This window comes from Colias eurytheme, chromosome 20 (genome assembly GCF_061535395.1).
Source record: "Colias eurytheme isolate Ceu_HAF_F1 chromosome 20, ilColEury1 Martin Lab GWU primary, whole genome shotgun sequence".
NCBI lineage: Eukaryota > Metazoa > Arthropoda > Insecta > Lepidoptera > Pieridae > Colias > Colias eurytheme.
The window spans coordinates 900,087-916,498 of NC_142999.1; the positions used below are offsets into that span (position 1 = coordinate 900,087).

The 16,412-nt window shown below is 33.5% G+C and overlaps 1 protein-coding gene across 4 annotated transcripts in view; it reads right to left on the reverse strand.

Moving 5' to 3' along the window:
• The window catches only part of UGP (UDP-glucose pyrophosphorylase), a 33,244-nt gene extending 17,306 nt beyond the window's left edge, over positions 1–15,938 (reverse strand). Inside the window, exons 1-2 of one of the 4 annotated variants that reach the window (XM_090113884.1) lie at positions 15,830–15,930; positions 15,231–15,257 (exon numbers count right to left, since the gene is read on the reverse strand). In XM_090113884.1, the coding sequence (XP_089970010.1) occupies positions 15,231–15,257; positions 15,830–15,850 (48 nt within the window). In that variant the 5' untranslated portion in view covers positions 15,851–15,930. Of the gene's footprint in view, positions 1–9,635; positions 9,774–10,807; positions 10,902–15,230; positions 15,258–15,829 lie in introns of those variants that run through there. The other 3 variants (XM_090113886.1, XM_090113888.1, XM_090113887.1) reach the window with 3 other exon arrangements.
• Between the last annotated feature and the right edge of the window lie 474 nt (positions 15,939–16,412).

Sequence of the window (16,412 nt, forward strand, 5' to 3'; positions counted from 1 at the left end):
ATATTTCAAGTACCCAGTTTGCGAATGTAATCATTAAAATTATTTAATTGGCTCTAGTTTCTTTTTAATTTGGATTTTCATATATTAAATTTTCTTACGGCCCTTCAGAATACGGGTTACTAATAAGTGTTTATTTTTTCGGTGAATTACGTTTTCTGCACATTTCTTCGCTCAGACATCACCCTATTCTATAAAACTGACTGTAGAATATCAGAATAATAAATGGTTTCTGTAAAAAAATCATTTTTATGAACAACAATGTTCGGTTTGTATTGAGTTGAAGAAACCCAGTAGCACTTGGTCAGCAAAGTGGATAGGTATACGAAATTCCCTTGATGTTTTCATTAATAGAATTAGACAAAGCAAATTCATTAGGAATAATTAATAAATATGAGAATTTAGGCCTTTGAGGGAATCTAGAAGTATAAGAAGAATATCCGACGGCCCTACAGGACGGGCGTGTCGAAAATTCATAAAAGATGAAAATTTAACAAAATTTTATAACTGATGCTGAATGTAAATTATGTAGAGATATAGTATTGGTTAATTTAAGGTAAATTTAAAACACCATATTATGAAGAAATTGCACAACAGTTGTTAAAAAACTTCATTATTTTATGAGCAAATACGAACATAAAGCTACACTTTCCCCAGAGTCTCCTGGATAGATGTCCAGTAAATCTGCGAAATTTCTGTGAGAAACAGGAAGAACGCATCGAAAAAGAAGTAAAAATTATGGAATAAGGGTATCAGGGTATATGGGACCGTCACATGATGGCAGATTACTGATGGTCCATAACAAAACTTTTGTCCCAAAATTAACTAAGAAGAGAAGCTTATAGACTACAAGCCCGCATAGGACAAAAATATGGGTCAAATGAACCACCAGGGGACATATCTAGAACGATAGCAGAGCAAAAAATAATAAGATTCATCACTATGCCGTCACTTGTAAGCTGTCCAACTGAGCGCAGATGAGAATTGAAAAGTACAGGTAGACTCGGTAAATTTTGGTCATATATTTTTGTACGGCATTCTTAACCATCGATAGATCCATTAAAAATAATAAGAAACCGCTCAGTGCCGTACAAAAATGGTGGTCCACCAAGTCGGAATTTTTATTTAATTTCCGAGAGTTACCGGGGGTAAATTTGGTCATTTGACCATGTACGGCATCTGTATCATACTATTGCTATACTGCTTTTAATCCATTATTCCGCAACGCCGTACAAAAATCATGGGGACAAAGGGAAAAAATCGAGAGTTATAATCCCCTCTGTTTCCCCACTCCAGGGGGTCATTTGACACAACACGAAATAAATTTATTTTTAAAGTATTTTATGCATAGATAATATTTTTTCATGTGCCGTACATTTTCGTTGGTTCAAAGGGGAAAAATCTGAAAAAGAAAAAAATCCATATAACGAAATGTTTGCTTTATATTTTTATAATAAAATATAAATATACATTAATATTAAGAAGCTCGAGGTGGTTAATTATCACCTTGGAAAGTCGGAGTCAGGTGGAATGGACTCCGTTAAATTGATGAACTAATAAAAAAGCTATGAACGAAAAGATGTGAATTATATGCAATCAGTCCATGAATACAGGTAAAGTCACAAGCAAATGCTAGTAATATATACATATTCAAAATTTACAAGTAAAGCGCTTTCAAATGATACCAAATACTGCATATTTATCTTAACTTTATTTTTTTACTCTGTATGTTTTGTCCGCTAGAGGGCGCCACATTAGATTTTGTGAAACCCCATATGGCCTTTAGCTAGCTGGTCGCTGGTTATCCAGTGAACAATTCAGACGCTTCTAATGATATGTCATTTGTCGAATTCTGATAAGTAGTTTAGAAGTTACGAGGGAATAGATGAACATACATACATGACCTGTAAACAACCATAACCCTCCTTTTGCTTTGCCGTAGTTGGGTAAAAATATGTTAATGCCGTACTGTATCAAATGGCCATAAAGCACCCTTAAAATTGTAGCTTTCGTCGCTTTCATCAGCCTAAAAGATGTGGTCTGCACAAAAATGTACGGCATCGTTTTTTCCTAATTTATCTATGTTAATACTATTTAAAACAACGGATAAAGTGTAGAAAACTATTATATTTCATTAATCTACGATGTTTAAACTTTAACAAAATTTCTGGTTTTGCATTTCTCTATAACTTTTTTAGAACGGTTTCTTTTGAACGGCAATACTATACAACAATTGAATTTTACAATATCATGTTAAAAAAAAAGTTCCCGTACAGGGTCAAATGACCTTACAGCTCTTTATATCAAGAATTCGATGAAATTAAGATGATTATTGGTATACATTTAAAAGAACAATTATTTTTTGACGGCATTGCTTTTAATAGTACTTTTGAGTGCTAGATAATGTTTTGGAACCGAAGCCGTACTTAGTCAAATGACCCCGTGGAGTGGGGAAAGAGAGGGGATTGCAACTCTCGATTTTTTCCCCTTGTCCCCATGATTTTTGTACGGCGTTGCGGAATAATGGATTAAAAGCAGTATAGCAATAGTATGACACAGATGCCGTACATGGTCAAATGACCAAATTTACCCCCGGTAACTCTCGGAAATTAAATAAAAATTCCGACTTGGTGGACCACCATTTTTGTACGGCACTGAGCGGTTTCTTATTATTTTTAATGGATCTATCGATGGTTAAGAATGCCGTACAAAAATATATGACCAAAATTTACCGAGTCTACCTGTACTTTTCAATTCTCATCTGCACTCAGTTGGACAGCTTACAAGTGACGGCATAGTGATGAATCTTATTATTTTTTGCTCTGCTATCGATCTAGATATGTCCCCTGGTGGTTCATTTGACCCATATTTTTGTCCTATGCGGGCTTGTAGTCTATTATAAAATCTATTTCCTTGTACTATTTCATGAGTTTTAATGATTTTTCTCTATTTTTATATCCATTTGAATTAATTAAATACTAAAACAAAACAATAAGTAAAACTTTGTAATAAATAAATGATGTTAAACAAATATAGTACCTTCTTCATGCTGCGTTCATGCTGCGTTTTAGTCTAATAAGAAAATTAGGATAAAAAAAAATCTAGAGCCAATCTACCAAAACCATTAATAGTTTTATATATAATATGCATTAAATTATTCGAAACCACTTTCACATCCAGGGCAACAAAATCATTGTTGACCAGTGTTATCCTTGGAAGGAAATATTCAGCCTAGGCGTCAGCTCCATCAACGACTGCAGATGTCGCATAATTCGAAGCAGGCTTTGGCAAATATGCCCTGGCACTAAAGCACCTCTTTGGATAGCGGAATGGACCATATCAGGAGCCTCCGAAATATATTTCCTGTTGTACAAGGTAGGAGAAGCCACTCCGGTACAGGTAGATTTCTTGAGAGGCAATCTAAATCAAAAGCCATTTGGGCGTCCTGGAAGCGTGCCAAGAGTTATTCTCAACTTCTCATCTAGGTACAGTTACTCAGTTGTGAGGGCTAAGAGAGTTAGCAACCTTTGTATGTGGGCGACCAAAGTCTGATTGGTTGCTTGGGCTACAGGATGTGCGCCCCTTTCAATCTACTCAGAAGCATTTTTATTGCATACCTATGGTACACTACATATAAGTCAGAAATTCTAAGGCCAAGTCCCCTGCTTCCCTCTCCATTTCTCTGACAGGTAAGTACTGTTCAGATGTCCTACTCAGCCCGCATCCGCGGTATCTGTAGTTAGGAAATGACAAACTTGTTCTTTTACAAAGACTATGACATTTCTGTGTATGTTGTCTTTTCCACAGCTCGTAAGTCTTGTGTAGCATGTAGAGGGAAAGCCTTTCTCTCTTGGTCTGCTGTGCGCGAAACTCTAGAGAAATACCTGGAGGCGACAACTGTACAGTCCTCTCAGTGTTAGATGTCTAGAACTGTCTGCAACTCTTATTTAGTGCAAGACATGGTCCTCTTAATGACTACCACAGTATGCTCTATCTTTGAAGCTTTTGGGACTAGCAATAACACAGACATTTCTATACTATCACACATGAGGCACAAGTATCCAGGTTTACAATGTACATTTTGTACATGTGCCAAACCTGCTTTCCCAAAATCTCTATGGTCTCCGGGACCTGTAAAGTTAATTGGAACAATCCTTGTAGACAAAAAGATAATTGTCTAACTAGAAGGCTGTGGCTCATTCTGTGGCTTTACTAAAATCTCCATGGTCTCCGAGACCTGTGAAGTTAAATTATTAGAATAATCCTCATAGTCTAACTAAATCAGAGGGCTGTGGCCCTTCTTGTGATTGGAGTGCCAATCAAGCTTTACCAATATCTCCATGGTCTTCGCGACCTGTGAAGTTGAATTGGAATAGTTCTGCACATCAGGCTTTACCAAAACCTCCATGGTCTCCGCGACCTGTGAAGTTAAATTGGATTAGTCATGGTAGACCCAAAAGATAATTGTCCAACTAAACCAGAAGGCAATGGACTTTCTGTGGCTGTAGTGCCAATCAAGCTTTTCCAAAATCCTCACAGTCTACAAGACCTGTGAAGTTAATTTTGTAACGGTCTCAATAGACCAAACTTAATAGCTTAAATAAAACAGAAAGAGGGCACCTCTAGCTTGTAGGGTCTCCGCGACCATTTGAAATGGCTGCAATATGCAGGCAGAAAATAGGCCAATGATGCCTGATTGTACAAGCCAATCCTGGCCTTGGAAGAATCTCATTACTGTTACCAATGATGTCTAATTTTACAAGCCAATCCTGGCTTTGTAAAAATTTAATTACCGTTATAACCTGTGATATGTATCAAAATTACCTGGTTAATACCTAGGTGTTTAGGTGTCTCAGATTGAATATCAACCTGGCGGAGCCATCAGCTCTTATTGCCAGAAGCATATCTGAATGTAAGTATGGCATATATTTTTCTGTGTCTTTCTGGACACTCAGTTCTTTCAGCATAACCATACTAAGCTAATCATGGCTAAGGACGCCTTGTACATATTTTCAGTACATATTTTTGTAGAAGATACAAATAAAAAATACAAAGATTTTGGTTACTTTACTGTTGATATTATAAAAATTTTATCACGCCTGAGCGTTAATTTTAAGGCAAGCTCTTTCACTTAAGTAAGAAAGGAACTAGATAAACATCATTATCATCGGTAACATTATAAGCAATAATGATATCATTCAACTGTTCGGGGATATGGTAAATATGGGTCCTTGATGATGATAACGTATATAAACATATCTACATCTCCTAATATGCAATGTCTATTTCTTATGATTTTTCAATACTTATTCAAATAAGTACCCATAGAATCAAAGCTTATTCTGGTATCAATTGACTATGAAAACACGCTCTTTATGTTAAGAATTATTTACCATAAACTAGGTAATCTCAACTTGTAGTAATCAGTACCTCATACTGAAAATTGTGTGAGACCATTGTTCACATTATACATTCTATATCATATCTTAAGTAATGTAAAATCTATATGTGACATGTTTGATACATGATAGATATGTAAATTGTATTATAATAGTTAATTAACAATTTCTTCTCTTTAGAATATTGTGATAGACAGGTTTTGTACCTATCTAAAATATAAGTACCTCTTAATTGTTTTGAACTAATTGTGTAGTAGTGGGCACTAAGTAGTAGGTACTCACTTTTGTTGAGGTAATTACAATTGAATGGTCAAAGTGATTGAGATACCTCACTACCTGCTGCTGGGGCTCGTTAGTCATAGGGGATCACGGTCGATTCCATAAACCTAAGTACCTTCTACCTAGGTAGCCTAACGATATCTCACAATTCTGGTTAAAAGCAATACTTGACACAGTAACCAATGTGCCTGTGTATGATAAATAAACCCGATGATAATATAGCGATCTCACTATAGGCATGCATTGTGTTTTATTATTAATTACCTACATCTAAATATTGATGTATTTGTGTCAAATACTGTGAAAATATGTATGCCACGTGTTGCATGGAATTCTATGCACGAGTCCGGACATGTTATGACAAGTCTGATTGTACTAAAGGCCGCTGCATACGTGACGGGATTTTACCCGGACGGGACGTGACGGGAAGTTTTGGAAACATCGTTGCATACAAAATGTATCCAAATACGTATATGTCACGGGAACATCGACGGGACGGGAACGTGGACGGGAAAAATATCGTCGCCGACGATGTTTAGCACGTCCCCGTCCCGTCCCGTCCCGCACGTGCCCCGTCCCGTCCGTGATTTCGCTACGTATGCACAGTCGCTCCGTTCGTGCCGGAGAGATTAATAGTGACGCCTTCCAAGTATCGAAAATGGACGACGAAAAACTGATCGAATGTGTACGCTCTTATCCAGCGTTGTATAATTTAGCGAACCCACAATATTTTAATACAAAATATGGCAATTTTACGCCATAAATAATTTTTATAAAAATTATTTATGGCGTAAAATTGCTGTGAAATTGTCATACAGTGAAAACGGTAAGTGTTATTTAATGAATATATTGTGGTATTCCTAACTATACTTAGTCCTTTTCACCTATGATGATTCCTGTGACACTTCATCGTGTTCTGAATTACGTATTTTATGTTTAAAATGCCAAAATAATTTTAGTGCATAATATTTTTGTTTTATGGCGGCATTATTACCAAAAATATAAAAATGAAACATCTTAAGCTTATAAATCAAAAACAGTATTGTTTAGTTTAAATTCAAATTCAAATTTCTTTATTTGCAGAATGTAGATTACAAAGATGTTAATGTTTTCTTGACGGTCGTAGCTTCTTCGTCATCTAGAGCAATAGCAATTAAAGCCAATTCTTGAATTGAAAAATCCATCTTTCGTTGTTCACAACACTAGCACGTTAGATCAGAATCACGTCACGGTGCGTATGCGTTTGCACCACGTTCCCGTTGTGAACGAGGCAATCACGTGCCCGTCCCGCTCACGTCCCGTCCGAGGTATTTTCCCGTCACGTATGCAGCGGCCTTTACTGAATTTCTCGTCTCCCGGTCTCTTGGGCAGTGACGAACCATTGCTTTTCTCGTCCTCCGAGGACGAAAAAGAGTTCCCGCCACTATTATACATACCAAAGCACCGGTTTTCGAATTTTCTTCCGACAACGTGGTCTTTTGTGTTTCATATTGGAACTAATTCCGTTCCTAAACCAATTACTACTAAAATTTAACGCTTTATGTGTTTTATTCAGGTAAAAGTAACTTAATCTGATCACTTTTACTAGAGATAAATACTAATTATATTCTGCGCGATGTTATTGCGCACGAATTCATAAACGCTATGCCGGCAGAGGCAGATGACAGCGCTTCAAAGGTGATGTCAAATTGGCGATGACAGATGACATACTAGGGACGCGCTCTTGCTAGTGAGGTGAAAGATCCACCGATATTCGGTAAGGTGACCCTTTTTCATAGAGATATATAGGATTCATAGACAGCTTTCTTCACCAACGCTGTGTGTTTTAGAAAGACACATAATATGTATTTTGGTGCAATTTAAGTATTTTGTTAATTTTAGTAAGTACTAGCGGTCCGCCCCGGCTTCGCCCGTGGTACATGTTAACGTTTTCTCTACATAAGAACCATCCTCATACTTCAAGGAATATAATAAAAAAAGAATTATCGAAATCGGTTCAGCCGTTCTCGAGTTATGTGCTTACCAACACATTTAACATTTTGCGATTCATTTTTATATATAAGAAGATTATAATAGAGATTTGTCGAATGTATGTTGCAACTTGCAGTTTATAGTAAAAGCTGTAAAACGCAACGAATTAAACAATACAAAAAAAATAGTTCGGTTCAAGTTTACTATATTCTTTCATATTTTTTTCGCTCTTTTTTCGGTACACATTTGTACATATGATTTGATTTTTACTTTTTTTTGTTTATATATTACCTGCATCTATTTTTCATATTATGACCTTATCAAGATTTGTGTAGTATATTATATAGTGCACTTATTATAATATTAATTATTTCCTAACTTTTTTAACTTCTAAAATTGCAATTTCTATTCACTGATAGTACGTTTTTGCATGGATTTTGGAGTAAGATATACCTATTTATTGCGATTAAAAACGATTTGAATATATACTTTAAATTATGTATAATTTTGGAGAAATAGTAACGCCTGCTTCAAAATAATTTCTTTAAAAATATAGCTACATAATATACTCTAAGACCTAAGTAAATATATTTAACATGCACTGATTAAAGATGCCAGTTGAATAAATATAATATATTATGTACTTTAATTATGTCTTTATTTAATAGGAGTAGAGATATTTATTAATTAAGAGTTCTTTTTACTCTCCGTTTACTTGCAAAAAATAACACCTGTGGAATATGTTTGGTAACACAAAATCCCTGCTTAATTATGTTATAAATGCGAAAGTAACTCTGTCTGTCTTTTCTTCACGCCTAAACCAATGAACGGTTTTGGATAAATTTGGTATAGAGATAGTTTGAGGCGAGAGAGATGAAGGACATAGGCTTAATTCCAGAAATCGCACGGAAAATCGAACTGTGCGGGTTTTCCTTTCAATACACGGTTGAAGCCGCGGGCGGAAAGCTTTCATAGTACTTATATAAAATTGTATTCAAGTTATCGGTTAAATAATATAAATAACTAGCTTCCGCCCGCGGCTGCGCCCACGTGGTGTTTTGATAAAAGGTAGCCTATGTTCTTTCTCAGGGTCTAAAGATTGTCTGTGCCAAATTTAATCAAAATCGGTTGAGAGGTTTAAAAGGGAAAGCGTAACAGACAGACAGACAGAGTTACTTTCGCATTTATAATATTTGTAGGGATTATGACCAAAACTTGACTAGAATTGGAATTACAAAGCAAAGTTCAATACATGTCGTAGACCTATCTAATCGTGAAGTGTTATCTAGATGACATCGTGCATAGTCAATGTCTTTATTACTGTTATTATTATGGCTGAAATTATACTAGAGATAATTTAAGTCGATATTATTATCTTGTGGGCTATATTATTTTGAATTACCTAATTCCAATGATTATTGAGTAATTTAGGTATCATTTGGATGTTATCAGACGTTAGTCCCTATGCTTATTCAAAAAATTAATATACTTGGTTAAAAATAACTTATGAAATTATTCTATGGTCACCAAAGCTTGATATGTGTACAAAGTTTGAATTAAAGTGTCAAAATTGCGTAAAAAGGAGTCAGTTACCTACACACAAATATGTACAGGTGAAGCTAAAAATAACAGCGTGTTAAAACTTAAAAACGAAAATTCGAAAGTTATGAAAATGAAAAAAAGTTTATGAAAATGTTACAATAAGTACGAAAAAACAAGTAACTAGTGTAACATAATATTTTTGAACCCAATTAGTTTGTCCTAATAAGTTACAATCGATTGTGTACAGAAAAATAAACATTCGTTCATATCATAAAGGACTACTAAACAATTTAAAAATCATTACATAACAAGTACAGTTGCACAAATATTAAAACACAGCTAATTAACAACAGGGCGATAAAACTTGATAAAAATATACCTAATGAAAATTTTGAAAGAACGCTCTTTTATTTACTAATAATATTACATAATATGTATACATTTTACCTTATTTAACACATCCATTGTATTTGTCACACTGTTGCAAAAATTAAAAAAAAATGCACTTTGACACTCGCGATATGTCAAAAATTGGCGGGAGTGGCTGTCAAACGTGATGGCGCGGGCGTCTATCAGCGCGCGCAATTTAACAACTGACATAAATATGAGTTCAAATTGTTTATCAACGGAAGTTTGCTAGCCAGTTGATAATCAAAAGAAGTTCTGCTAGGCAGTGATACCAGCTCGGGGGATTTTCCTAAATTTTAGGGAACTTTTACGGAAAGAAAAAAATTTAAGGTTTTTTTAAGAAAAAAAAAATACAGGGATTTTTAGGGGGTGAAATATTTTGGAGATATTAATTATAAAATTTTATGATTTTCTACGTAGGTATATCAACATCATACGTATTTTTATTATAGAAATAAAATCATCAAATACATACGAAATAACTATTATTACCTACTATTATAATTATTAAAACAACTGTTCATATAATTATTATACCTATTTATTTAATTGTGTCTTTTGTAATGAGTATTGTTTGTTGATATACTTTTTATTATTTTAGGGCGAACGTTTATAAACGGTTAGCAACACTGAATAAGATGCTCAATGAACGAACAACCTAAGGCCGGCGATACACGAGTCATCTTACATTTTTTACATCTACAGTATGTACTAATATTCATTACTAGTTTATCTTGTAACTTCAAAATCTTCAAATCCACCAAGTTGTATTGTTTTACAAATTCTACAAACAATGTTTTTTAACATTGTAGTTATGTAGAATTTACACACGTATGGTAAATCCATAAAATCATTATTAACTTTACGTTTATAAGTTTTATTATTTATAGCTTTTTTATGTATTGCACAATGCATAAGAAAAGAGTGAGTATAATTTATAACATAGACATCAGATTAATCTCATTTCTTTTTGATAGTCAAGGCAAATAATGTACTGAATTCACACAGGATAACTTAGAAAATAAAATGACCTTTTACAATAATAAACACTTGCATTAACTCTAAAAAAATAATATTTCTTAGGTAAAGTTTAACTTACTAGTTACTAACTACCAATACGAAGCAGTACCTTAACAATACAAAAAAATGAAAAAATTCGTAGTTCTATTTCACAAATAGAACCAAAAACACAGACCACCAACAATATTTACCAAAGACAGCAAATCCATTTCCAAATTCAAATGTCACTTCGATTAGCGGCCAACTACGTCACGGGCGGTAAAAAACGCGGGAGATGTCAAACGAAGGTCGCGTACAGACTAAACAATAACGTGTCTACAATAATTTATAACGAGCAGATAGTTTATCAGAAGGTCCTAATTGATTAGGATAACACTCCTTGCTTAATCACTCAAGTATGGATGGTAAACAAACATCTGTATGGACACAGAACAATTAAGCAATAAACCTTGCTTTGGGCATACATTGGCATGAATAAAGACTACGTATAAAGGTGGTGAGGTAAATTTGGAATGTATCACACAATTACCTCAAAATGCAACCTATGTACTAAGGTAAATGAATTTTCTTTCCTATTTTTTCTAGATTTGAAGCAACTTGGACGTTAGCTTTTTTATCGACGTCAATACAGAAAACTTATATCCCCTATTTTTACACTCTTTCGGAAAATATTAGAATCTTTGAGGGCCGATTTTTCAATCATTGGTTAAAATTTATCCGTCCAATAAAGTATTACACGAACATATTAAAATTTCACCTGTAAACTGTCAAATACGGACAACTAGAATACATTTTTGAAATTGTAGTTTAATACGTTATTCGATAAATAAGTTTTAACCAAGGATTGAAAAATTAGCCCTGAATGTTGTATTTACTTATCTAACCAAAAGCCTGAAAACAAGGTTCAAAATTATAATATTTAAATCACGTCATTCCCATACAAACTTTCATCCCCTATTTCAGCATCATAACATAAAAACCGCAGCCCTAATTTGAATTAAAATAATTTGATTTTATTTCATTTGGACCCATCCTGCACAATCTACCTACAGAATTATATGAATATGGGGTATCAGGACAATCAAAAACTACTGTTGATATAATTTTCTTAAATGCTAACTAATACATGCTTGTGAATAGATTTCTAAATCATATTCTACCCTTATTAAAATAAATTGGCATGCAATATTTTTAAAAGATAAATAAAATGAAATATACTTTTAATTAATATAACGGTCAGAAAAATAATTATTGCGTTTGCTAGCACACAATATTCAGAACTTCTGAAAAACCTCAGTGATTTTTTCTATAAGTATTACGTTTTTCCCTTGTGTAGGTATATTCTTTAGACACAAATAATAGTCCAGTCGCCTCAGGCATTTTAAGGCTACGGAAAAATTCCTATAATCTTTGATATTGTTATATCGTAGGTACCCGAGAGAAAAGCTATATCCGAGGTCAAAAGGTCAAGAAAAATAGCATTTCGCAAGTATCTCGCGCACTTTTCCTCTAAGGTAAGAGAAAAGAGAGGTCAATACTCAATACATATATATATATACATTATTTGTCGTGAAATAGTCTACAACAATGTCTCAAATCTCATTGAAGTTTCTGTAAAATGAACCATTTTAGGAGATCGTTGACATTTATCGCATATTTATCAAGGAGTTAATAAAATAATAACTTAACATATAAAAGATCAATTACGCAAACATAATAGTCACCATTTTTTATTACAACTTTTTGTGATGAAATAAAAATAAATATAGTGATCATTTCCCAGTTTATAACTGATATGTGCATGTTTCGTGGTATCAAATCATTTTTATTTCAGTAATATAATAAAAAGGTTATCTTTATAGCGCTTCCTTGGCAAATTTCGTCACGTAAGCGTATAGATCAGGATTTCAGGATTTGATTTTTTGGTAGATTCTACCAAGTCTCGGTCTTGCAGGCGAAGAACATTGATCTCCAGAACAAAATAAGTGAAATGCAAGAAGAATAGACTTAACGAATGCGCAAGCATTTTCGCGATATACCTAATTGTTTTCCACAGATTAGGTACATAGGATATCCTAGATAAAGTGATGCGAGAAGACCATTCTCAGAGAGGTAAAGACATCAACTTGGCCTGATAGCTCCAATCCCCTTCCAACGAAATATCCTTTTTCATGGAAAGCTTACTGATCCCACGCAGCTTCATAATCTGGGATTGTACAGGTATGAAGTGTACAGTCCCGTAAAGTGGACATACACAGAGGTAATTTCACATTTTATTTTTAAGAGAAGGCGTGGCTGGTACTGGCCCTTATTTTCATACATAAATAGTCATGACATCACACACTTCTAAAGTAGCATCGCAGCTTAGTGATAAAATACACCAACTCATTCTGATCTTGCAAATAATATATCTATATTCTGTACGATAGCTGCTAATACTTAAGATAACACGTAATCTTGGGCAAATCTGAAAAAAAAGTTCTATCTGAGTCATATTTTCGATAACTGAATTACGCAACTGTTTTCGTTTCAAAAATCATAATATCAGCATTTCTTCTAACTGAATAAATGCCATGGGTAGAAGGCTAGCCAACTGCGCGGCAGATGTATACTCCTCAAGAAATCCCGTAAACAAGTGCTATTACCCTATCGCATCACTTTCATAATCCAATGGAAGACTGATACAATCAGAGATAAAACGCAAAAATGGATAAGAGCATTACGAGGCATTACGTTTACGAAGCGCGGAGGGGTGTGTCGCCGCGAACTTCCTGTCCAAGATATGAGAGCAAGTTGAAGACCAAATACAATACTCTTCTTTGTAACATGGGACTTAATGGGGTTTTCTAAAGAAAGTTCCTGCCTAACTCTTCTAACAGTAGACCTAATCGTGGTAAAATACGCAAAATACTAGAATTGAAAAACAATTCCATGTAATACATCCATGTATAGAATCCATTGTTTGCTATTTATTGTTATTCTGGATATTTTTTTTGGAGAAGGAGACCAATCCAATTTACAGGACTTTAGTTCCACACTAAACTCATTTTTGTAGTTCAAACTTATAGCTTTTGTACGAACTTATTTTCACACAATAAAAAAATATCTTGATGATAAAAATTAAAAATGCATGGATGATGGAGTGTATGTGTCGTAGCCATATCGTAGATTTGCTCATTTCATGAAATGATTGATCATAAGTCACAAGTCAAAAACGGGACAGTTGTTAGGAAACCAATGAATTAAAATTTGTTGAATGGACAAAAAATCTCTAAAAAGAGTAACCTTCTTTGTATGAGACCTTTCAAATCAGTGGTATGTATCAATCCTGTTCATAAAAAATGTGAGTTCAACTTTAAGTTAACAAGTCATTGTATTGAGAATATTATATTTTGTTTGTTTGCATGAACATGCTAATCTCAGGAATGGCAGGTGATTGATGATTGATGATTGATTGATGAATGATTTGAAAAATTATTTCACTGTTAGAAATTCCATTGATCGAGGAAGGCTATATTATATCATCATGCTAATACAAATAGGAGCGGAGAAATTCGGGTGGAACCGCAGGGCACAGCTAGTTATATTATATATTGAGTGCAAATAAACTTCAGTTATGTGATATAGAATTAGGGTCACTTTTATTGATTAATATAATTAAGATAAACATAATTACTTAAAACACTGATGACCTTTTTAACAGTATCATTATTAAACAGTTTATATACATAAAACATATATCTTGTTTGCAGTAAATATATGTATAATGTATATGCATAAATAATGGTAAATATGTAAATATACATAAATGTGTATGTACATATTATAAAATTCTTATATCACAGTCTTACATGATTTTAAAAACAAGTGATAACTGCGTTAAAAACAACCGACTTCAAACTTGCACTTGCAACATTTACAAATATACAGACAAAAATGCTCATAAAATAAAAACTACTGGGCCTATCCGAATAAAATTTTTATGGGACCAATTCGACACCATCCCGCATCGAACAAAAAAAGAATCACATAAATCGGTTCAGAAACCTCGGAGAAATCGGTGTACATACATAAAAAAAAAAAACATACCGGCCGAATTGATAACCTCCTCCTTTTTTTTGAAGTCGGTTAATAATGCTAAAACAATTGACCAATTAGGTATTATGAATTATATGATACTAGCTAACCGCCCGTGGCTTCACCCGCTTTGTCTAATACCTAATAAATTATATACTAAAACCTTCCTCTTGAATCACTCTATCTATTAAAAAAACCCGCATCAAAATCCGTTGCGTAGTTTCAAAGATTCAAGCATACAAAGGGACATAGGGACAGAGAAAGGGACTTTGTTTTGTACTATGTAGTGATGATGTGAATATTCAATGGGTCTGTGAATATGTTGTAAAGTAAGAACATTCTGCCCAGTGGCCATATGTTTGCTGGTTCGCCTTATTGAAAAAAAATTATATTAATAGATATTTCATATAATATTAACACAAAACATACACATATCAAGTTAGCACTCTTTCTCCTACTCTAATAAACAAATAAAAAATATGAATGACCAAAACCAATACTGTTATTAACAAAAAACTTTCACTACATGAACCTTACCGCTGGTTTCAGCCTGTTGTCATTGGTCTGTAATTTTGAATTTTGTTTTTAATAATATATTTTTTATATAGATATTAATTGTAACTAGATACGCCAATAGGGAAGCCTAAAACTATAAGAGAGGTAAGTTATAATTGACAGTCAAAATATTTAAAGTTTAAACAACTTCATCATTATTAACTTTAGAAAACATAGAATAAAAAAGCAGAAAATTGGGCGCGAATAATTTAAGTTATCTTTGTATTGCTTTCCCTCCAGTATTTTCAAATATTATAGTATTTACGTAATAATTACCGTATGACATAATTCGATTATTTACATACCTACAACAAAAGCTATTTAAAAAAACTGCGAACACATTTACGTAATAAAAGGAAGCAATGTTACTCTGCCCATTATTTGTTTGTAGATTAAAAAAAATTTGGATAAATAATTTTCTGTAATAAGTACGCTTTGTTTTTTAAAAAAGGAAAACCATTGTATTTATTTAGGGTCTAACCTGACCTTTAGAGTAGACAAGGTCACGGATAGACAAAATATATTAGTGGATTATAACTACGAATACGACCGTACTCCAATGATATGCGTACATATCTTACCTTCGTATCACTATCACCCATGTTTATTATTTTTGTTTAAACGATAAACACTTAATTACGCTTATCAGAAACGCGGGACCGGCCACACTTTGACAATCAGATGATCGAATTGACAGTTAAACGATGACAGTTGACGTTTAAGACAAGAATATTTAGACGATCCGTTTCAAGCAATCCTATTAATTCGTAGATTCAAATAAAACATTTTCATTAATTTTTATTTAGAGTATGAAATTCAAATAATTTGTAACATGCAAATGAAATTGCTCAATAACATTATATGTGAATAAGAAATGACCATCATACGAAAGTGAAGATCATATTTAAAAAAAAATGAAATATAAACGCCTGACGAGACTGAGTTTATGAGTTTTTGATTCTCAAAATTAGTTAGGCGTTGCAAAAAAATATAATAATTGTATTTATTTGCAGTGCCAGTGTGGAAATTACAATGATGAAATTAAAATACTATGTTATTATGATTAAACTTCGTAAGAACTACAACTACTGGCTCTCTTTCTTCCTTTTGCTCTGTGCTGAAAATTTACTCTTCGAATTATCATATTTGAAAACTATGAATCTT